Source organism: Odocoileus virginianus, chromosome 5 (assembly GCF_023699985.2).
Source record: "Odocoileus virginianus isolate 20LAN1187 ecotype Illinois chromosome 5, Ovbor_1.2, whole genome shotgun sequence".
NCBI classification, from domain to species: domain Eukaryota; kingdom Metazoa; phylum Chordata; class Mammalia; order Artiodactyla; family Cervidae; genus Odocoileus; species Odocoileus virginianus.
Window position 1 is genome coordinate 19,102,187 of NC_069678.1, and position 25,239 is coordinate 19,127,425.

General features: G+C 38.3%; 1 protein-coding gene across 2 annotated transcripts in view; it reads left to right on the forward strand.

The window, feature by feature from the left end:
- Window positions 1-25,239, forward strand: part of ATF6 (activating transcription factor 6) — a 239,568-nt gene that overhangs the window by 164,436 nt on the left and 49,893 nt on the right. For both annotated transcript variants that reach the window (XR_011487744.1, XM_020875014.2), the window contains one exon: window positions 12,196-12,280. Coding sequence is in view for 1 of the 2 variants with exons in the window: in XM_020875014.2 (XP_020730673.2) it covers window positions 12,196-12,280 (85 nt within the window). In the remaining variant the exon portion in view is untranslated. Of the gene's footprint in view, window positions 1-12,195; window positions 12,281-25,239 lie in introns of those variants that run through there.

Genomic DNA, 25,239 nt, shown 5'->3' on the forward strand with positions numbered 1-25,239 from the left:
GAGCTTTCTTTAGGGAAAACAATCCCACCCTGGTTTAGAAACACTTTTCCTGAAGCTCTCATCAAGAGAGAAGAATGATTGGGAGGTTGCTATCTTAATCTTGGGAAAATTTACAAGGAATCATTTTGACTGTGAAACTCAAAACTAATTCTGGATTTGAAAAAGAGAGGCATATGTAACTGTTGTTGTTCAGTTGCTAAGTCATGTCTGACTCTTCATGACCCCATGTAGCATGCCAGTGTTCCCTGTCCTTCAGTATATCCCAGAGTTTGCGCAAATTCTTGTCCATTGAGTCAGGGATGCCATCCAACTATTTCTTCCTCTGTTGTCCCCTTCTTTTGCCCTCAGTCTTTCCCAGCATCAGGGTCTTTTCCAATGAGTTGGCTGTTCACATCAGGTGGTCTAAGTACTGGAGCTTCAGCTTCAGCAACAGTCCTTCCAATGAATATTGAGGGTTGATTTCCTTTAGGATTGACTGGTTTGATCTTCTTACTGTCCTAGGGACTCTCAAGGCTCTTCACCAAATTATGAGGTTGACCCTTATGAAATTACTGAGATTTGACTCACCATAAAAATGACAGTTTTGTATGGTTCAATCATGCCCTTTTTGTGTGAATAAAAGAGTTCAGCGTAGAGCCTGTTATACAGAGTGAAGTAAGTCAGAAAGAAAAAATAAATATCATGTATTAATGCCCATATATGGAATTTAGAAAAATGGTACTGATGAACCTATTTGCAGAGCAAGTGGAGATGCAGATGTAGAGAACAGACTTATGGACATGAGGGGGGAAAGGAAGGCAAGGGGGGGAGAATGGAGACAGTAGCATGAGAACATGTACCTAACATATGTAGAACAGATAGCCAGCGGGAGTATGTAGTGTGGCTCAGGGAGCCTAACCCGGGCTCTGAGACTACCTAGAGAGGTGGGACGGGATAGGAGGTGGGAGGGAGGCTCACGAAGGAGGGGCATATGTATACCTATGGCTGATCCAGGTATGGCAGAAACCAACACTATTGTAATTATCCTTCAATTAAAAAATTAGGGGAAAAAAGGAGTTCAGCATCAGTTGGGGAGTTTGGGGGGCTTCCTGTAGAGCTTGACATGAGAACCATTGCTTGTGGCAATACTTGAGTTTGTACTTATTAGGATTTCAAACTAACTTTTTTTTTGGTGACCTTGCCTGCACTGTATCAGATTTGAATTTACTGTCAAAATTTTCCTCTTGTCAAAATGTAAACCTTGGCTCACTTTTGAGCCATCTGTTGTGCTCTAATAGTTTTGATTTATTTTTCCTCTGGCTGACATGTGTGCTAATGGTGCAGATGCAAACTTTACATTTCCTTTTATTGGTCTGTAGTTTTATTGCATATATTAGTGGCACAAATACTGCATTCATATTAGCTATTTCTATTAACTGTTTCTAGTTTGGGGATGAGTAATGTATTTTACTTATGTTATTACTATGATGGGAAGTTCTACATCATAGACATTTTAATAGACTTTTAAATGATTACACTCTACTTAGTTTTACTACCTCTAATTTTTTTTTTTTTTTGCATTCTATTTTCAGGATATGTCAGTATGTGTGTCTGTGTGGTTTAATGATTTCAAATTTCCTAGTTGCCTTTGCTTTATAATTGCTTTAAATGAAAGGACAGATTTGGTTCCTGATCAACAATTAATGTAACTCCTAGAAATTAACATTAGTTCAGAATGTTGTGAATTGATAAATAACTAGGAAAAACTGACTTTAATTACTGCTTTGGCCTTCACTTTGGCAGTTTGAAAGATACCTGGTAAGGTAAATGAGGCAGTGATACAGGACACAAAAGATAGGAACATATTGATAGATTAGAGAAAATTTAATACAAAGCTATTTTTCAAATGTGGATAGATGCTTTTTTAATTTTTCATCTGTCTTTACCAGTTTTCTGGGTTGGAAAACCAACCCCCATCTCTGTAATACAGTTTATGTGGTTCAAATTTAAAATATCAAGAGGTCATTGTTATTAATATGGACCTGATTTGCAAGACTTTTTGACATGTTGATCTAAGTGAAAGCTGTTCAGTGTCACAAGTACTGCCTGTTGCAGACTGACTTTCCCTCATCCGTCGGGGACATGGTTAGATATTAAATACCTTCTTTTCTGGGCTTCCCTGGTGACTCAGCGGTAAAGAATCTGCCTGCCAGTGCAGGAGACACCTGTTCAATCCCTGGCCTGGGAGAATCCCACATGCCGCAGAGAAACTGAGAAAACAGACCACGTCTGTGAAGTCTGTGCTCTGGAGCCCAGGCACTGCAGCTGCTGAAGCCCGCTCAGCCTAGAGCCTGTGCCCTGCAGCAAGAGAAGCCTGGGCACACTGCGCCTGGGAAAGAGCCTGCATGGCAGCGCAGACCCCGTTTTGGTGTCTGCCCACCAGTGTTTCTCTGACTTCCTCTGGGAATAACAAAGCATTGATTATGGTATTTGTCCACATAGTTTTCTCCCCAGAGATGTTCCTTGGTATCTCAGTCCTATAAAGGCTTTTTAGGAGTCCATTTGAACATATCTTAAAGGTAATGACAGTTTTGAAAGACTGTGACAAAATAATTTATCTCTATGGCAACATCTTTTTTCTCCTTTTATTTTTAAGTAACTTCACCTTTGTTGCAGTTGGATTATATTAACTGACTTAATAAGAAAGAATTTTGTTCAGATTCATCTAGTTGTACTTTTCCAGGATTGAATTTCCTAGACAATTTCTTTAATAAATAATTTAAAGGGGAGGGGAGTATTATCAAGAAGGCCAGATAACAAGCGTGATTTTTTTTACACTGTTAAAGAGTGTCTTTGATTACTTTAACCCTTATTGAGATTTCTCTTGAGTGAAAACCACTAGTATTATTTCACAGATTTATAATATAACTAGTAGTTGGAGTTGTTTTAGTACAAGTGACAGAAAAATCCAAAATAGTAGTGACAAATGAGAGTTTTGTTTCTCATATGGAGGTCTTCTGGTATCTCCTTGACCATCAGGACCCCTTGCCCCTTCTTGTTGCTTCAGAAATCTCAGATTGCAGTTTCGTATCGTGATCCCAGGTGGCTACCCCAGTTCCAGCAGTCACGTCTGCGTTCTAGCTAGCAGAAAGAAGACAGAAAAGGAGGAAGTTTGCCTTTCAGCATCACCACCCTGACAAAGTTGCATAGGAATATAGTCCTTTTTCTGGGTAGCTTCGTGCCCAGCTAAATGATACTAGAAAAGGAATAGGAAAAGGAAAACAGATACTGAGCACAGTGCTGTTCCTGCCACAATTAGCATTCTTTGCCTAAGAAAAACTTGAATATATGTTCTTTGAAAGAAAATATCCTCTGTAGCACAATGCTGAGTACATGGTGGGTTACTGTGCTCAGTAAATTGCTTTTATGAACGGTGAGAAGTCAGTAAATGTTTGTTGACTGACTCCTTTCTTTCTGAAGATGTTACTGATAGGATTAGTGAAATGCCATCAAATGTGAGATAAACATAGTTGGAGAGAACAAATGATTGAGGATTCACTGTTATGGCAAGAAACATTTAACTTGAGGAAGTGAAAGTAAATGTTAAATGAAGCAACTACACTGTTGTAGGCATGTGTGTGTACAAAGTATTTTTAATATAAAATAGGCACAATTAGAGTTTGTGGGTGCATGCTAAGTTACTTCAGTCATGTCCAACTCTTTGCAACCCTATGGACTGTAGTCCACCAGGCTCCTCTGTCCATGGGGTTCTCCAGGCAAGAATATTGGAGTGGGTTGCCATTTCCTACTCCAGAGGATCTTCCCAACCCAGGGATAAAACCCACATCTCTTTTACCTCCTACACTGGCAGGCGGGTTCTTTACCGCTAGCGCCACCTGGGAAGCCCAGAGTTTGTAGTATACCAGCTTTGACTCCCTGCATGTCTAACCTGTAGGTCTCTGTGTAAACAAGCCCTTTATAGGTTTTCCTCCCAGTTTGCAAACCTTTAATAATTAGAGGTAGGGAAGGTTAACTGTAATAGTTTTTATGCGTTCAAGATGTGATTTTTTTCTTTTTCACAAATAATAATGTGGTTTTTTTTTTGGTTTTCTGCTGCAAAAGTAGCTACTTTGTTTGAAATTTAATGAAGAGAGAAAGTAAGGAGGCATTATGTTCTGAAAATCATGTTTAAAAATGTTTGATATGACATCTAGATCCTAACAGGAAACTCAAATTTAAGTCTGAGCCTGACCTTAACCCGTGACCAGTGGAATCAAAGTATGTTTATTTTTACAGTAGCCTTAATTTGGGGCTTGTAAGTTTGTTGGTTTGTTTTCTCATTCAGTTTGGGGGATCCTGAAGCAGTATTTTAATTATAGGAGTTTAGCTATTTATAATTTTTATGGCAGGAAAATCAGCAAATTTTGTTTTGTCTTGGCTATCATATGTTATCTTACTTTCAGAAACGTGTGATCTTTGTGTCTAACAATGCACTTAAAAAAAAAAACTTTCCCATGCTGCAGTGCTGGAATTCTAACAGAACAATCACACTCATCTTTTCCCCTCTGTTTTTTTGTTTTTTTAAAACTAAACATGTTCTCATGGAGATGTTGCCTTGAATTAGACAAAGCACAAGCAGTTACTGGAAAGGTTTACTGTACAGTTCTGTTCATGTACATTAATTTCCATTTGTTTTTCACAATCTAGATTTTTTTTCTTAGCTTTGCTGATACTTACATTTCATAATCACATTGAATTAAGTTGCATTGAATTTTTTATCACTCTCAGCTGTGTCAAATCCTACTTTTTGATGAGTCCTTCCATAGAGCAAGTTTGTTGAATGAATGATGAAACAAAGGAATAAGAAAAGAAAGCAAGAGGAGTTAAACTGCGGCTCAGCTTTATCTCAGTTTAACCATGCTCCCTTAAAAAACACTACTCTATACTTTTTTCTCTTTTTCCTTTTTGCTGTGACAATTCCTATGCTTTTGCTAGGAAGAAAAAGTGTCTGAGTTATTGAAAGCAGTAGTTAATATCAAAGTCAAAGTCATTTTTAACCAGCTTTTCCATACCTACAAAAGACATATATACCTTTTCCTAAACATTCATTCTTCCCTGTTTTTGAAGCCAAAGTCCTCTTGGTTCATTCTTACTTCAGCTTCAGTATTTGTGTGTTTGGAAACTAGAAACCTCAGATGCTCTGGGTCACTTATAGATGATCAAAAGTTGGCAATATTACATTTGTGTCTATGTACTCAGTCGTGTCTGATTCTTTGCAACCCCGTGGACTGTAACTGGCCAGGTTCCTCAGTTCATGTTATTTTCCAGGCAAGAAATGCTGTAATGGGTTGTCATTTCCTTTTCCAGAGGATCTTCCTAACCCAGGGATCAAACCCATGTCTCTTGTGTCTCCTTTATTGGCAGGCAAATTCTTTCACTTGTGTCACCTGGGAAGCCCCAATATTACATTCAGAATTATATAATTGTGCTAGGCATCCATTTATAATTTTTTTTACCCTTCTTGTATGCTTTTTAAGGGGAAGAACTATGCATCTCATTTAGCATCTTTCTGTTGCTTACCAAAAGAAAAGCCTAACACTGGCCGCATCAAAGGGAGAAGAGAAGGCTAAGCGGGCAAGGCTCTAGGCCTTCGTCTTGCTTCAATCAGAACCTCTCTTTTATATATCAGTTTTTGGGATCAGTATGGGAGAGGGGTGGAACATTACTCTTCTTTAAAAAAGAAATTTGAAGATGACTCTATTAGATAACTTCAGTATCTTCTGACATTTTCTAGTCTGGCCTCCTCATTTTATAGGACTGGAAACAGACCCAGATTATACAGCTGTTTAGTGGCAGAGCTAGAATTAAAAGCCCTCTGTTCTGAGTGCTTGACCAATACTCTTTATAGTATACTGCAGGATATGTTATCAGAACTAGCAGTCTTCTATAGTACCTGGTAGTGATAGTCTTTCCCTGGTGGCTCAGACGGTAAAGAATCTGCGCTCAATGTGGGAGACCTGGATTCGATCACTGGGTCAGGAAGATCCCCTAGAGAAGGGCATGGCAACCCACTCCAGTATTCTTGCCTGGAGAGTTCCATGGACAGAGGAGCCTGGCAGAGTCAGACATAACTGAGTGTCACAGGCTGGTCTGGGCTAATGATAGTCACTCAGTAATTCATGTGTACTGCATTATGAATGAATGAATCATAAAATGATTTGTAGTTAATTATCACAAAGTCAGGTTCAAATAAAAACTATCATTTTTTAAAAAATGTTAATTTCCATCTCTCTCTTTCCATACATCTCACCCTCCTCCCCTCTCCCCATGTCCATAAGTCTATTCTCTATGTCTGTTTCTCCACTGCTGTCCTGTAAATAAATTATTCAGTACCATTTTTCTAGATTCCGTATATATGTGTTAGAATACAATGTTTATCTTTCTCTTTCTGACTCACTTCACTCTGTATAATAAGTTCTAGGTTCATCCGCCTCATCAAAACTGACTCAAATGTGTTCCTTTTTATGGCTGAGTAATACTCCATTGTGTATATGTACCACAACTTTTCTATCCATTCATTTGTCGATGGGATATCTAGGTTGCTTCTGTGTTCTAGCTATTGTAAATAGTGCTACAGTGACCAATGGGATACATGTGTCTTTTTCAATTTTGGTTTCCTTATATGCCTGTGAGTGGGATTGCTGGGTCATATGGTTGTTTTATTCCTAGTTTTTTAAAGAATCTCCATACTGTCTTCCATAGTGGCTGTATCAATTTACATTCCCACCAACAGTGCAGAAGCATTCCCTTTTCTCCACATCCTCCCCAGCATTTATTGTTTGTAGACTTTTTGGTGATGGCCATTCTGACCGGTGTGAGTTGATATCTCATTGTAGTTTTGATTTGCATTTCTCTAATAATGAGCGATGTTGAGCATATTTTCATGTGTTTGTTAGCCATCTGTATGTCTTCTTTGGAGAAATGTCTGTTTAGGTCTTTTCCCCATTTTTTGATTGGGTTGTTTGTTTTTCTGGTATTGAGTTGTATGAGCTCCTTGTATATTTTAGAAATTAATCCTTTGTCAGTTGTTTCATTTGCTATTATTTTCTCCCATTCTGATAGTCGTCTTTTCACCTTGCTTATAGTTTCCTTTGCTGTCCAGAAGTTTTTAAGTTTAATCGGGTCCCACTTGTTTACTTTTGTTTTTATTTCCATTACTCTAGGAGGTGGGTCATAGAGGATCTTGCTTTGATTTATGTCATCGAATATTCTGCCTATATTTTCCTCTAAGAGTTCTACAGTTTCTGGTCTTACATTTGTGTCTTTAATCCATTTTGAGTTTATCTTTGTGTATGGTGTTAGGAGGTGTTCTAATTTCATTCTGTTACATGTATCTGTCCAGTTTTCCCAGCACCATTTATTGAAGAGGCTGTCTTTGCCCCATTGTATATTCTTGCCTCCTTTGTCAAAAATAAGGTACCCATAGGTGCATGGGTTTATCTCTAAGTTTGCTATCTTGTTCCATTGGTCTATATTTCTGTTTTTGTGGCAGTACCATACTGTCTTGATGACTGTCGACTTTGTAGTATAATCTGAAGTCAGGAAGGTGGATTCCTCCAGCTCCATTCTTCTTTCTCAAGACTGCTTTGGCTACTCGAGGTCTTTTGTGTTTCCATATGAATTGTGAAATTTTTTTGTACTAGTTCTGTGAAAAATGCCATTGGTAATTTGATAGGGATCGCATTGAATCTTAAATTGCGTTTGATAGTATAGTCGTTTTCACAAAATTGATTCTTCCTACCCAGGAACATGGAATATCTCTCCATTTGTTTATGTCATCTTTGATTTCTTTTATTAGTGTCTTATAATTCTCTGTATACGGTTCTTTTATCTCCTTAGGTAAGTTTATTCTTAGATATTTAATTCTTTTTGTTGCAGTGGTGAATGGGATTGATTCCTTAATTTCTCTTTCTGATTTTTCATTGTTAGTATATAGAATTGCAAATGATTTCTGTGTATTGATTTTGTATCCTGCAACTTTGCTAAATTCACTGATTAGCTCTAGTAATTTTCTCATACTATCTTTATCTTTACTGTACTTTTTTCTATGTGCAGTATCATGTCATCTGCAAACAGTGAGAGCCTTACTTCTTTTCTTCTGATCTTGATTCCTTTTATTTCTTGTTCTTCTCTGATTACTGTGGCTAGGACTTCCAGAACTATGTTGAATAATAGTCATGAGAGTGGACACTCTTGTCTTGCTCCTGATCTTAGGAGGAGTGCTTACAGTTTTTCACCATTGAGAATAACGTTTGCTGTAAGCTTATCGTATATGGCCTTTATAAGGTAGGTTCCTTCTATGCCCATTTTTTGAAGAGTTTTAATCATAAATGGGTGCTGAATTTTGTCAAAAGCTTTTTCTGCATCTATTGAGATTATCACGTGGTTTTTATCTTTCAGTTTGTTAATATAGTGTATCACATTGATTGATTTGTGTATATTGAAGAATCCTTGCATTCCTGGAATAAACCCAACTTGATCATGATGTATGAGCTTTTTGATATGTTGCTGAATTCTGTTTGCTAAAATTTTGTTGAGGATTTTTGCATCTATATTCATCAGTGATATTGGTCTGTAGTTTTCTTTTTTGTGTGTTGTCTTTGTCTGGTTTTGGTATCAGGGTGATGGTGACCTCATAGAATGAATTTGGAAGTGTTCCTTCCTCTGCAGTTTTTTGAAACAGTTTTAGAAGATAGGCATTAGCTCTTCTCTAAATGTTTGATAGAATTCTCCTGTGAAGCCATCTGGTCCTGGGCTTTGGTTTTTTGGGAGAATTTTTAATCACAGCTTCAATTTCAGGATTTAATTGGGTTGTTCATAATTTCTAATTCTTCCTGGCTCAGTCTTGGAAGATTGAACTTTGCTAAGAATCTGTCCATTTCTTCCAGGTTATACATTTTCTTGCCATATAGTTGTTATAATCCTTTGTATTTCTGCATTGTCTGTTGTAACCTCTCCTTTTTCATTTTTAATTTTGTTGATTTGATTCTTCTTGCTTTTTTTCTTGATGAATCTGGCTAAAGGTTTGTCAATTTTGTTTATCTTCTCAAAGAACCAGCTTTTAGTTTTATTAATCTTTACTATTGTTTCTTTCATTTCTTTTTCATTTATGTCTGCTTGGATATTTATGATTTGTTTTCTTTTACTAATTTTGGGGGGGGTTTTGTTCTTCTTTTTCTAGTTGTTTTAGGTGTAAAGTTAGGTTGTCTAGTCAATGTTTTTCTTGTTTCTTGAGGTAGGATTGAATTGCTATAAACTTCCCTCTTAGAACTGCTTTTGCTGCATCCCATAGGTTTTGATTTGTGTTTTCATTGTCATTTGTTTCTAGAAATTTTTTGATTTCCCTTTTGATTTCTTCAGTAACCTGTTGGTTATTTAGAAACATGTTGTTTAATCACCATGTGTTTGTGTTTCTTACAGCTTTTTTCTTGTTATTGATACCTAGTCTCATAGCATTGTTGTCAGAGAAGATGCTTTCTTTCAATTTTCTTAACTTTACTGAAGCTTGATTTGTGACCCAAGATGTGGTGTATCCTGGAGAATGTTCCACATGCACTTGAGAAGAAGGTGGATTCTTTTGCATTTGGATGGAATGTCCTGAAGATACCAATGAGATCCATCTCATCTAATGTATCATTTAAGACTTGTGTTTCCTTGTTAATTTTCTGTTTTGATGATCTGTCCATTGATGTGAGTGGGGTGTTAAAGTCTCCTACTATTATTGTGTTACTGTCAATTTCTCCTTATATGTCTGTTAGTGTTTGTCTTAGATATTGAGATGCTCCTATGTTGGCTGCATAGGTGTTTACAATTGTTATGTCTTCCTCTTGGATTGATCCCTTGATCATTATGTAGTGTCCTTCCTTATCTCTTGTAATCTTCTTTATTTTAAGGTCTGTTCTGTCTGATATGAGGATTGCTACTCCAGCTTTATTTTGTTTCCCATTTGCATGGAGTATATTTTTCCATCCTCTCACTTTCAGTCTATATGTATCTTTAGGTTTCTTGTAGACAGCATATATATGGGTCTTGTTTTTGTATCCATTCAGCCAGTCTGTGTCTTTTTGGTTGGGGCATTTAATCCATTTACATTTAAAGTAATTATTGGCATATGTTCCTATGCCATTTTCTTAGTCGTTTGGGGTTGACTGTGTAGATCTTTTTCCTTCTCTTGTATTTCTTGACTGTATAAGTCCCTTTAACATTTGTTGTAAAGCTGGTTTGGTGGTACTAAATTCTCTTAACTTTTGCTTGGCTGAAAAGCTTTTGATTTCTCCATCAACTTTGAGTGAGATCCTTGCTGGGTACAGTAATCTTGGTTGTAGATTTTTCCCTTTCAGCACTTTAAATATATCCTGCCATTCCCTCTGGCCTGCAGAGTTTCTGCTGAAAGATCAGCTGTTAAGCATATGAGGTTTCCCTTGAATGTACATTTTGCTTCTCCCTCTCTGCTTTTAATATTCTTTCTTTGTGTTTAGTCTTTGTTAGTTTGATTAGTACGTGTCTTGGCATTGTTTTTCCTTGGGTTTATCCTGCATGGGACTCTTTGTGCCTCTTGGACTTGGTTGACTATTTCCTTTTCCATGTTGGGGAAATTTTCAACTATAATCTCTTCAAAAATTTTCTCATACCCTTTCTTTTTCTCTTCTTCTTCTGGGACCCATATAATATATATAATTAAATACATATAATGTTGGTGTGTTTGATATTGTCCCAGAGATCTCTGAGACTATGCTCAGTTCTTTTCATTCTTTTTACTTTATTCTGCTCTTCAGAAGTTATTTCCACATTTTATCCTCCAGTTCACTGATTCATTCTTCTGCTTCAGATATTCTGCTATTGATTTCTTCTAGAGTAGTTTTAATTTCATTCCTTGTGTTATTTGTTTCTGCATGTTTATTCTTTAATTCTTCTAGGTCTTTGTTAATTGATTATTGCATTTTCTCCATTTTGTTTTCAGGGTTTTTGATCATCTTTACTATCATTATTCTGAATCTTTCTCAGGTAGTTTGCCTATTTCTTCTTCATTTATTTGGACTCCTGTATTTCTAGTTTGTTCCTTCATTTGTGTAGTATTTCTCTGCCTTTTCATTATTTTTTTAAACTTACTGTGTTTGAGGTCTCATTTTCCCAGGCTTCCAGCTTAAATCTTTCTTCCTTTTGGTTTCTGCCCTCCTAAAGTTGGCCCAGTGGTTTGTGCCAGCTTCATGTAGGATGAGATTTGTGCTGAGTTTTTGTTGTTGTTGTTTGTTTGTTTGTTTGTTTTTCTTCTGATGGGTAAGGCTGAGTGAGGTGGTAATCCTGTCTGCTGATGATGGGTTTGTATTTTTGTTTGTTGTTTAGATAAGGCATCCTGCACAGGTGTCTTGCACTGGTGGTTGAGTGATGCCGGGTCTTGTATTCAAGTGGTTTCCTTTGTGTGAGTTCTCACTATTTGACACTCCTTAGGGTTAGTTCTCCAGAGAAGGAAATGGCAGCCCACTCCAGTACTCTTGCCTGGAGAATCCCATGGACGGAGGAGCCTGGTGGCTGCAGTCCATGGGGTCACTAAGAGTCGAACACGACTGAGCGACTTCACTTTCACTTTTCACTTTCATGCACTGGAGAAGGCAATGGCAGCCCACTCCAGTGTTCTTGCCTGGAGAATCCCATGGATGGAGGAGCTAGTGGGCTGCCGTCTGTGGGGTCGCACAGAGTCGGACACGCCTGAGCGACTCAGCAGCAGCAGCAGCAGGGTCAGTTCTCCGTTAGTCTAGGGTCTTGGAGTCAGTGCTCCCACTCCAAAGGCTCAGGGTTGGATCTCTGAGTCCAGAAGAAATGGGGCCTTGCTTTTAACACAGTCTTCAAAACAGGTCTGAAGCCAGATCCAAGGACTTCTATCCTCCAGGACGCTGCCTCCCTCCTGACGGAAGATCCCGTTTTCTCTTCCTCGGTGCTCAGTCTGGTTTCACTTGCTCACAGGGGGACGAGTACAGAGGCCCTGCACCTAGTCCTTCAGACCAGAGTTCCGAGTACAAAAGGGCTTAGCCCGCCTCATTTTTTTTTTTTTTTTTAATGATAGCTTTGAAATGTTGGCATCCTAGAAACTCTGAATTTGGGTTATTATAGAACTAAGCTGATTGCTATGTGTAACAAATTGTTCTTTGTTCATCTTAGGATCACCTGCTGTTACCAGCTACCACCCATAACAAGACCTCAAGACCAAAGATGTCAATTGTATTACCAGCAATAAACATAAATGGTAAGTTGAAATTTTGGCTTATGAATGACATATGATTGCTTTGTTTAACCTAGATTCTCTGGATTAACTAAGACATTCATCTGGTCAAGTATATATCCGTGTGTTAATTCTGAAACATTTTCCCACTGTTTTCACAAAATATTATTTTTAAATTCCTCTCTTTTAGAAAGTAAAAGGTTTAGTTTAAAGCTACCTTTACAATTACTATATATTTTGTAAATTCATTCTCTTTTATTTTTACTATCTTTACTGATCTATAGACTTCTTGTCTGGGGCCTTTCTGGTAATACCTGCTGTATAAGAAGTCTTTGCTATGTTGTGAGGGTGAATTCATAAGTTAGGTTGTTGGAGCTCAAAGCAGTTTCTTGTATAACATAAATGGTGATATGATTCCCAAACTAAAGAAACCTGTTTATATTTAATCTGTGATACTAATGAATTTTATATTGACAGTATTACCATTGCATGTGTTCTCTCATTAATTCTGGGTATTGGATAAAATACAAATACCATAGTGCTTTGAGAGTATCCAAAGTGTGGTGGTCTAGTATAGTTGCTTATAGTCTAGGAGAGAGTATAAGTTGAGCACAGAAATCACTGTACTCTGGGAGAGATCCCATAAGGAATAAACAAAGTACTAAAGAGATTTAGTAAAGAAGAGATTACTTCCAGCTCTGTTCTTCATGGAAAAGAGAAACTTCTCACTCCCAGTGTCAGCTGTGTGTTGAGAATGAGCACAGTGTATATTGTTGGCTGATGACTTTCTCTGACACATCATTTTAAATTCTAGTGGAACTGGGAGGATTGGTTGTCCTTCTCAAGCCCATTTATCTAGTGTAACAGAACTACTGGTAAATTTTCTAATAATGACAACCTTATAATTTAAGGAGTAAGGCAAAGTTTAGAAGTCCTTTAACCTGCAGTTGAACCAGTCCACATTCTGATTGATGATCATGCTGAAGCCACCAAATACAATTATAAAACACTGGAATTCTAGATAAATTCCAATAAAAGTTAGTCTTAGAGAAAGAGTATTAGGTATTCATTGTACATTTTAAGATCATCGAGGACTTTCAGACTTCAATTAACTATATACAGACAGCTTATTAGAAATACTTAGGAGGCAATTTTACAGACATAAAACTTTTTTTATTGTTAAAACATAAAAGAATTATGACATCTTCTTAGTCTTAGGAAGACAGAACAAACTTTTTAAAAAAACAAACTGTAACATTGAGGTGAACTTCTCCTCCTTCACTAAAGGCATACCTCTGAAGCTTTCATGGATCAATCATATTACAACTTCAAGTGGAACAGTATATTCGAAAGGGTACTATAATATACTCCAAAGAGTATGCTTAGGAAATATTACTAATCTTGTTCCGTAAGTACCTAGATTTCTCTGCTTGAACCATGATAGATCTAACTTCTGGTCAGCTTATGCTCAGAAAGGTTATTGTCTAACCTTCAACAAGGCAGAATTTACTTAATTTTAGTTGTTCTGATCTCAGGTTTTTATAAAATAAAACCAGGCATTCTTTTGCATGACAGCAAGCTACCCATTTGTATTGGTATTAAGCCAAAAACAATAAGATGCTGTTTGATTATCTTGGCCAGGGGACTGATTTTTGAAAATAAGCCTTTCCATGGATTTGAAAAATACCATAATTAGAGGATCATTTCCTTTTTAATCTGGTTTGAATTTCTTTGTAAGTTAGTTTTGTTTTCCTTCTTAGGGTATAGACTACTCTTGGAAAAGTCACTTCAGATTCAGGAAATACTGACTAAGTAGATGCCACGTGCTCAGTGCTGTGCCACATCCTCAGCTTCTCTGCTGAACCATCCCTTCAGCTTCTTGCTTTGAGGCCACTTCTCAAATTAGACCTTGATTTTTCCTTCCCACCTCATATATCTCTGAACCTGCAGATGGGGTGGATAGTATCCTTGTTCCCCATTACAACTTCCAGATAACCTCACCTTTCTTCCTTAGTCTCCCTAACACCTTTCAAGTTCATGACACTCTTCTTCCCCTTCTTTGCTGCCGTCTTCTACCCCACTTTCACTGACTACTTCTCCACCACGGCTTTTGTCAACTCGCTGTAAAACTTCAGCATCTACACAGAGGATTCATCCAGCACTCAGGCCTCTTTAGATCCACTCATCTTTTATTTCCGCACCACCTCAGCTTCCCATCCACGTGGTCATACTCAAGACCTCCTCATCATCCGTAATGGCATCCATCTGAAAGCTCTTCAGGCATCCCACTCTGACTTTTACCTGCTCTCCCCCTGTGATACCCACTCCAGCTGCTCTCTGACTTCACACGTCGCCAGCGCTTTGACCCTGCCACTGTTTCTGCGTCTTACATCCATCATGGCCATACACTCCTCCTTACCAAGCCTATATTCCGTGTCCCAAACTATCACCACTCTTTTGCAAACCAACCCCCCCCCAGTCTTCTTTCCTTAGGTCCCACTAGTCTGTAAAAATCCCACCCTAATTAAACACAGCTATACTCTTTATGCCTGCTGTCAAGCGGTTGAAAATTGCTACAAAATGTCATCTAGTCAGGACAAGGAGATTTCACTTCAAATTTATGACCATTAATTCCAAAGGGGCATTCAGTACCACCTATCATTGCTACTAAATTCACTTGCCTTCTCTCTGAAACAAGAATTTCTCACCTACTTTTCTCAAATCTCCAACATCCCCTCTCTTCACTCCCTCAGCTGATGAACTCATCAAAATGCTACATTAAGAAAATAGATGTAATCGTTTAAGAGCTATCTCGTCTTTCTACTACCTAGCGGCATCTATACCCACAAATTCTGCCTTCCTTCTTACTGCACTGGGAGAAAAGTTTCTTCCACTGAGTTGTAAATCCTAACTTTGCTATTTATTGGATATGTATAGTTGGACAAATTAATTAAGTTTTCTGTACTTGTGCGTGCATGCGTGCTTAGTTGCTTCAGTCATGTCCGCCTCTCTGTGACCCCATGGACCATGGCCTGCCAGGCTCCTCTGTCCATGGGATTCTCCAGGCAAGAATATTGGAGTAGATTGCCATTTCCTTCTGTACTTGAGCTTCCTGTAAAAGGAGATATTAGTGTAACACCTTCCTCTTAGATTTGGGGGAGAATTAAATGAGCAGAAATGCTTTAAACAGTGCCTAGCTGTTTTCAGTTCACTGTTACTTTGTCGTTGTCATCATGGTCAGCGTTATCTAAGGTGCCTCCTTCCTTTTGGATCATGCATCCTAGCCATTCTCACCATTTTAGAGACTTTGCTGCTGCATTTTTACACTTGCTATCCCCAGTAATCAGTTTCTTCACTGCTGGGTCATCCCTATCAACATACAAAGTGCCTTAATATTGCTTTTGGTGTAGGGAGAGTCTCTTAACTCCATGTGCTGCTTCTCTGCTGCCTTCATACAGAACTCGGGGAAGAGTTCCCTGTACTCGTTGCCGCTGTTTGCTTATCTCCCATTCTCGCCTCTGCTTACTCTTATGTAACTTTTGCCCTACTGAAGAGTTCTTGCAAAAGGGTCACCAATGACCAGTACCTTGCCAAAGCCAAGAGGCATGTCTTCATTCTCACCTGACCTGACCTCTCAATGGTATTTGACATGGTTGACTATTCCCTCTTTTTTTCAGCCTCCCATTTTTATTTTTAAAAACTTCACATCTACAGAAAAGTTGAAAGATGAGTACAGTGAGCATATGGAGACCCTTTACCTAGATTTCACCAATTGTTAACATTATCCCACATTTGCTTTACTTGTATCTATTTATCTCTTTTTACTCACATGTGTTTTTTTCTGAACCATTAGCAAGTTAGTTGCAAACATTTTAATACTTTACCCTTAAATACTTGAATACGCATCTCCTAAAAAAGGGATGTTCTCCTACACAAGCACAATAAAATCACCACATCAAAGTTTAACATTGATATAATAGAGTTTAATATATAATCAATATTCAAATTTCCAAATTTGCCCCCAAAATATTCTTTATAGCTTTTGGGGGAAGGGATTCAACATCCAATCAGAGGTCATACATGGCATCTCCTTGTCACACCTCTTTAGTCTCCTTTCATTTTTAGAACAGCTCTTTTGCCCTTTTAAAAATTGTTTTTCATGACATATGCATTTTTTAGAAATCAGATTCATTGAGATATAATGTACATAAAATAAAACATCACCAAGTTTATGTGTACAATTTTATGAGTTTTGACAAGTGTAGACAATTGTGAGACCACCACTTCATTCATGATAGCAACATTTTCACTGCTTTAAGAAGTTAATTTGTGTCCCTTTGCAATCAGTCCCCTCAGATTCATTTTTGGTGTTCCCTGTGTTTTTAAACACTTTATTTTGTGGACTTTTGTGATACAATGGCTGGTCTACTTTTCCTGTTGCATCTCCTTGGTCACTTTAGCCAGCTTCTCCTCCTCTGTAAGGACAGGAATGTTGTTTGTTATATTTGCATTTACCATAACCCCAGTGCCTAGAGCAAGCAGTGTCTGGCACAGGACATATTGCAAGATGTTCATCTCTGTTAATTTATGTAATGCTCAGCTGCCAGCTAAGTATTATCTTCATTTTATAGATGAAGACATTAAAGGTCAAGGAAGTAATTGGTACCATTTATTCAACCATTATATAACAGAATTAAGAGCTAAATACATTGTATAAAATATATCTTGATCAATTATTAAGTATTTCAATATTAAAGACATGTGTAAATATTAAAAAATATGTGGACTCCAGTATTTAAGATATATTTTTATACTACTTTATCCCTTTGTTATAAATGTTAAGCACATTCATTGAGAGCAATATAATTCAATATAATATAATATTTTGGATTTGATAGGCACATGTTTGTTGAATGACATAATAAGTAAAGTAAATGTTATTTGGTCATTACTCTGTGGTCACGTGAAGGACATTATTATTTTAACTCTTCGATTAAAAACAGTCAGCAAGTTGTTCACCCTGAGCAATATGAGGACTTGAGAAAGTTAATAAAATATATTTTCTGCCATCTCTGAATTCAAAAGTTACATGTAACTTGGAAAAGAAAAATGAGTTGTGGGTTTGATCCCTTTCTTTGACTTAAGTGGAGCTTGTAGAATTTTGGAGTGAGTGTAGAGGGCATAAAGTCAAAGTTTATTGAGCAATTGGATTTTCTTGTATCCTGTATGTGGATATTTGGGAATAAGAATTTGATTTTCCAATTTTAGCAAAGTAAATTAGATTCCTAGGTCAATGTTTGGCCTTAAGCTATAATGTATAATGATTCTACTTTGTGGTTTTGAGCTGTAAAAAAAGTCTATATAAGAAATAGCTAAAGAGAGTAGGATACGGATGTGAGTTTAATGCCATTTAGAAAATACTAGTCGCATCCTTCTGTGTTCTCCATGCCTTATTTAATTTTTGTGGTTTATTACTCTTAAACTTTATTATTTAATTTCCTTTGTTCTTGTAAGAGAGTTTAAAACAGGTTAGACTGTAAGAGAGAAGGTCTGTCTGTGAGGAAGTCTTCACACTGAAGATTATTGAAGTAAAATGAAATTCTAGGCATACTTTTTTTTTTAAAGGACATCACAATATACTATTTTTTAATTAATTTTTGTTCATTTATTTTTATTAGTTGGAGGCTAATTACTTTACAGTATTGTAGTGGTTTTTGTCATACATTGATATAAATTATTTATTCATTTATTTATTTATTTATGGTGTGTGTGGGTGGAGGGGGTTTCATTTATTTTTATTGGTTGGAGGCTAATTACTTTACAATATTGTAATGGTTTTTGCCATACATTGACATGAATCAGCCATGGATTTACATGTGTTCCCCATCCTGAACCCTCCCTCCCACCTCCCTCCCCATCCCTTCCCTCTGGGTCATCCCAGTGCACCAGCCCCAAGCACTTGTCTCATGCATTCTAGGCATACTTTTAAAAAACTTAAAAAAAAAAAAAATGATTGCAGATGTATGGCAGGCCAGTTGGTGGTGAATTAAAAGGCTATTGCTATTTTTTTTTTTTTTTTTGGAAAAGGATTCTGGAAGATCTTCTTGTACTATAAGTCAGCATTTCCTGCTTTTAAATTATTTCCACTCATGTTATAGTAAAACTGCTCATTTCCCTTCATTTATTCTTGATAAATACAACAAAGTAGAACATAGAAGAGTTTTTTTAATGGTAACTGCTTTGTAGACTCCTTTCATCAGGCATTGAACACAGCCGTTAGCAGGTACATTTCACAGTTTGACCAGCACTTTTGTTGATTTGGTTTTACTGTTCTCCTTCCCTCTGTTAGCCATGTAGCTCAGATAATGTGGTAAATGAGTAATGAAAATAAAACTGTAACTCTGATTCTCCCGTCATTATTAAGGGTCCAAGTAAGTGAACAAATGACTACAAGGCTAAACTGTAATTATATTTAATCTCAAAATAATTTTCATGTAAGGAAAATCTAGAAGTCACTAACAGTGGAACACCTTTTTAGTTGGAGAGACTATAACAGAAGGGCAGAAAGCAAACCAACCAAATAAATGGATTCGTTTTAATAATAAAAGAATGTTGATACAACTGCTTTTGATGATTACTTTCATAGGAGTGTTATCCCAAAGAAAATACATTTGGAAACTGTCCTATTTTAGACTTGTTCTGCTCAAGCAGGCTGGTTGCCCAAGAGAGTTGTGCCTAAAAGTTGTGCATTTTCTTCTTATACATTGATTTCTCCTTAAATTTGTACAGGCTATTTTTTAAAATATGTGAACAGTTTTGCATTTTCATTGCAATTCATTCCATTGCAGATATAATTCTATCTAGTTGAGTAAACGGAGTCTTCTCTTGAAGCCATGTTTTAATTTTCTTTTAAGTGCATGATCAAATAGTTCTCACTTTTTGACTCACTATTAAAACCAGTAGTAAAATTCCCACACTGAGAATTTCTACTGAGGAAAGGAGAAAAATCACACCATTCACCTGAAAAAAAGAATTCTTTTCTTTTGAAACAGAATCAGAGATGTGTTAATTATGTATATAGTAATAACTGACAAGTAAAATGATGAGCATTAAATAACATTTACTGTGCTAACTATGATAAGGAATACTTTCATAAAGACTAACTTTACATTTTGGGCTGCAGATTCAATTGGCAGTTTTTTAGTGAGAGGACATTCACCTAAGGGAGGCAGACAAAGTATGACGCAATTATCTTTAGAATTTGGGTAAAATCTGTCCAGATTTCTTAGGTCCCTTTATAGCTTATAGCTTCCACTGATGCTAATTTACTAAGTGGATCTAGACCCACAGTGATGGCACAGATGAGTTCTGAACCATTAATAATATGCTGATTGATTTTTTTTTTTTTTAAGCGAGATCAATTAGGTACTGGGTAGTTAGAAAGCTGATTCCTATAATGTCGACATTCACTCTTGCCATCTCCTGTTCAAATCCCTTCTGACTATACAGTGGACGTGAGAAATAGATTTAAGGGACTAGATCTGATAGACAGAGAGCCTGATGAACTATGGATGGAGGTTCGTGACATTGTACAGGAGACAGGGATCAAGACCATCCCCATGGAAAAGAAATGCAAAAAGGCAAAATGGCGGTCTCAGGAGGCCTTACAAATGGCTGTGAGAAGAAGAGAAGTGAAAAGCAAAGGAGAAAAAGAAAGATATTCCCATTTGAATGCAGAGTTCCAAAGAAGAGCCAGGAGAGATAAGAAAGCCTTCCTCAGTGATCAATGCAAAGAAATAGAGGAAAACAACAGAATGGGAAAGACTAGAGATCTCTTCAAGAAAATTAGAGATATCAAGGGAACATTTCAGGTAAAGATGGGTTCGATAAAGGACAGAAATGGTATGGGCTTAACAGAGCAGAAGATATTAAGAAGAGGTGGTGAGAATACACAGAAGAACTGTACAAAAAAGATCTTCACGAGCCAGATAATCACAATGGTGTGATCACTCACCAAAAAAATTGGATTTTTTTCTTATGTTCTGAAAAATCCACAGCAGTGAACCAGTCCAGTTGCTGGTGTTGATTCAGAAATTTAAGGGTGCTAGAACTAAGGTTGCTGCAGTTGTCTTGGCCTTTCCCAGATGATCTCAAAGCGGCTGTTGCAGCTCAAGCCATCATATCTGTATTTCAGACAGAAAAAAAGGAAGGCATGGTGTCTATCAGGAAGGCACATTTTCCAGAATTTTTTAGCAGACTTATTTCTCACTGGATATGAACTATGTCACATTCTTGTGCCTAGCTTCAAAGGAGACTCCGAAGTATAATGTTTTAACTAGGCACATTGTGATCTGAAAAAAACAAAAAAAAGTGAACTTCTCTTAGTATGGAAATAATGGATACTGTGGACAAACTCGCATCTGCTGCTTGCTGCGTGCTCCATTATGCACTGTGTTGGAACTGAGCAAGTTATCCAGGTAGTTTTTGTTGTTAGGTCGTTTAGTCGTATCTGACTCTTTGTGACCCCATGGATTGCAGCATGCCAGGCTTTGCTGTCCTTCACAGTCTCCCAGAGTTTGCTCAAACTCATATCGATTGGGGGTTGGAAAGAGTTGGACACGACTTAGTGACTGAACAACAACATGTCTGTTGGGTCGGTGATGCCATCCAACCGTCTCGCCCTCTGTCTCCCTCTTCTCCTCTTGCCCTCAATCTTGCCCAGCATCAGGGTCCTTTCCAGGGAGTTGTCTCTTCGTATCAGGTGGCCAGGAGAAGACAGTAAAGAGAGAGAGGATTCATCTTGAGGAAAGATGAGGTGGTTGTTGCATGGGATGCAGTTATATATGATTTAGGTCATTAATGAGTTAAGGAAGTGACTTTAAGCTATCATAATTTTAAAAACACTATAAAGGCTCTGTTAAGAGACTGTTAATCTGGGTGAGGTCTGTAAATAGAAAAATCAGAGGGAAGCTGTGCTAGCAGGAAGGGTAGAGTACATTGACGCTTCAGAGATGATGAGCAAGGAGACATTGCAGCAGTCTTGGAGTGAGATTATTAAAGGCATGGAATGGAAAGAAAGGGAAAATGTCCAAAGAAATTTCAAAGGAAAATCTGTAGTGCTTGGCAACTAAAGGAGGAAGAAGTAAAAACTGATCCCATGACTTTGAAAAAACTGCTGTATTACTGTATCCTGCCACCCTCATTTCCCTGGTTGTCTTTCTTTCTCATTTATTGCTTGAAGTCATCAGGGTATCTGTTTTTAATTCCTTCCAAACCACTAGGTTATCCCCACTTGGTATAGCCTCTTCTGAAGCCCCTTCTACAAAGTAAATCTGAAAATAGATTTTTTAAATAGAAATAGGATTAATGGTATTTCTGCCCTTCTGTACTTGGAATACTTATCACTTTATGAAGAATGATCATTGCTTTGATAATTTATTGGCAGTTGTACAAGTAAATCTTTTCCATGAAGCATTTGTCTTTTTTGTATGTGATTTACTAATCAAACATTTAACCTGTTAGAACTCTCACTAGGCTCCAGAGATTTAAATTAGACAGGTTTGCACTGTGTCTTCTAGGATATTAGAGAACTTCCTTGACCCAAAGGAGCCAGTTCCCAAACCCACTATACCTAACTGACCTTCCGTGCCCTGTTAACTTCAGTGAGATCACTTTCACTCTTTCTCCCTTGGGCCAAAATCTGTTTCTACTCAAACAGATGGTTTAGCTTTCAGCTAATAAAAACTACAGATCAACATCTATTTAAGCCAACAAAATTGGTGTGAACCTCCTACTGACTGTCCAAAATTTGAAATATTTATTTATTTTATACATATTAAGCTCTTCAGAATGGATTTATCTTTGTACTGGAAAATTAAGAACCTTGTAGTGTGTCAGAAAATTGAGCCATTTCACATAATCTCAAGTTTCTGTTTTTCAGAAGAACTGCTTAGCAAGCACAGGTTCAACTCCTCTGTGTATTTTCCTTTGCAGTGATACCAATCGGAAACACTAGAGATCATAACTTTCTTTGGAGTGTTGCATAGTTCTTTCAATACTTGCATGGTAAATTCTTTGGTATTTAAGACATAAACTGAAGACAGGGTGATAGACCAGCATCATCTTAAGGATGTACATGTCAAACCACAAATGTGGTTTTTGTTCACATTTGGACTTTGGGGATTTCCCAGGTGGCTCAGTGGTAAAGAATCCACCTGCCAATGCAGGGGACACAGGTTCAATCCCTGGGTCAGGAAGATCCCCTGGGTCAGGAAGATCCCCTGGAGGAAGAAATGGCAACCCACCCAAGCATTCTTGCTGGAGGATCCCATGGCCAGAGGAGTCTGGTGGACTGCAGTCCATGGTGTCGCAGAGAGTTGGACACGACTAAGCACACATGTTTGGATTTTTACGAATAAAGGTTAGCGAGTCTGAAGAAATCTATATTTCCTTTTTCTGAATTCAGAAAGTTGAAATTGAAAATATGGATACAGATATTAGAATTCATTAGAGAGAACTTTTGCTTTGGGGATCTTGAGTACATCAAGCAACAGTTGCCTTTGAACTCAACCAAATAACCATAGAGATATTTTCCTCCAGATTTATTACAGATTTTACAGAAACAAATGCATGCCTTAAACATATGATTTAGATTAACTAATGAGACAAATGAACTATAAAATAGTTTGTTGCTAGGAGCAGCGTTGCTGAGAAGGCCATATAGATAGCCTCTTTGAAGAGACCTAAAGCTCATCTCTTTGTTTTCATTCTGCTTACTGTATAGAACAGAATCTTGTGGGAAATGTGAACTACTTGGCATCACTGCAGTGTAGATTAGGACGAAGAAAGACTCATTAATATTCATGTATTCAAGCTATAAATATCAAGGTTTAAAAGGCTTTAGTACAAAGTCGTACATACTAACCCTCCCACTGTTTGGAGTCCCTCCTGCAGCGCTTTGCACAGTGGCCAACAGACTAAGAAAGTCACCCCCAGGGACGCGACCCCTCCGCCTTAAACAGCCCGGGCTGTCTGTGGATCAGGGATGAGACCCGTCCGCCTTAAACAGCCCGGGCTGTCTGTGGATCAGGGGTGAGACCCATCCGCCTTAAACCCCCCGGGGCTGTCCGTGGATCAGGGGTGAGACGCGTTGGCCTTAAACAGCTCGGGCTACTTGTGGATCAGGGATGAAACCCGTCCGCCTTAAACAGTGCGGGCTATTTGTGAATCAAGGAGAGACCCGTCCTCCTTAAACAGCTCGGGCTATTTGTGGATGGTTTTCGGTCTCTTCCTTCAGTTCAGTTCAGTTCAGTTGCTCAGTCGTGTCTGAGTCTTTGCGACCCCACGCCAGGCCTCCCTGTCCATCACCAACTCCCGGAGTTTACTCAAACTCATGCCCATCAAGTCGGTGATGCCATCCAGCCATCTCATCCTCTGTCGTCCCCTTTTCCTCCTGCCAGCAACCCCTCCCAGCATCAGGGTCTTTTCCAATGAGTCAACTCTTCACATGAGATGGCCATAGTATTGGAGTTTCAACTTCAGCATCAGTCCTTCCAATGAACACTCAGGACTGATCTCCTTTAGGATGGACTGGTTGGATCTCCTTGCAGTCCAAGGGACTCTCAAGAGTCTTCTCCTACTCTGTCCATAAATCAACAGGCTTATATATTGATATAAAATATTTCTTCTACAAGACTGACCTTCAGATGTTTATATGCTGTGCATCCTCTGAGTCTTCACACAGCAGTGCCTTCCAGTTTTCAGAAGCTATTCTTTGTGTGATGTGGGTTCAAGGTGTCTCAGTTCTGGTCATTCTCTTCTGAACGGGCTCCGGTTTTCCCGCCTTTCTTTAAGAGGCTGTGAGTGCTGATCATAATGGAGTATTTCCAAACTTTGTACTGACAGCCCCTAATTTCCAAATGTTTGACCTATCCATTTTTTTGACTTCAGGATAGTGCAAAAGTGACATGCATTCAATAGAAACTATACTTCATGTTTTGAACTGGAGCCCATTATACAGAGTGAAGTAAGCCAGAAAGATAAAGAACATTACAGCATACTAACACATATATATGGAATTTAGAAAGATGGTAACGATAACCCTATATGCAAAACAGAAAAAGAGACTCAGATATATAGAACAGACTTGTGGACTCTGGGAGAAGGCGAGGGTGGGATGTTTCGAGAGAACAGCATCGAAACATGTATATTATCAAGGGTGAAACAGATCACCAGCCCAGGTTGGGTGCATGAGACAAGTACTCGGGCCTGGTGCACTGGGAAGACCCAGAGGGATCGGGTAGAGAGGGAGGTGGGAGTGGGGATTGGGATGGGGAATACATGTAACTCCATGGCTGATTCATGTCAATGTATGACAAAAACCACTACAATATTGTAAAGTAATTAGCCTCCAACTAATAAAATAAATTTAAAAAAAAAGAAATTTGATTTTTTCACCCTAGGCTAGTGATATTAGTTCTGGTATTCTAGTCATCCTGGGCAGCAGCAGCTCCCAGTCAGCCGTGTGATCAGCAGGGCAAACAGCTGACACCCTCACCACCAATGTGCACCCCAGCAACCATCCTGCTTCTCACCTTCAGTACAGTGTTCAGTAGATTACATGAGGTAGTCAACACTTTCTTATAAAATAGCTTTGTGTTAGGTGATTTTGCCCAACTGGAGGCTATTGAGCACATGAAAAATGGTTTTTTGGCAGTGCTGGGTCTTTGTTGCTGTGCCTGGGCCTTCTCTGGCTGTGGCGAGTGAGGGCTGCTCTTGGCTGTGGCATGCCGGCGTCCCTTGCTGCGGAGCTCGGACTCCAGAGCGCGGGCTCAGCAGTTGTGGTGCACGGAGTCAGTTGTTCCACGACATGTGGAATCTTCCCAGACCAGGGATCGAACCTGTCTCCTCTGCATTGACAGGTGGGTTCTGACCCACCGGAGCACCAGGGCAGCCCCTGTGAGCACATTTAAGGTAAGCTAGGC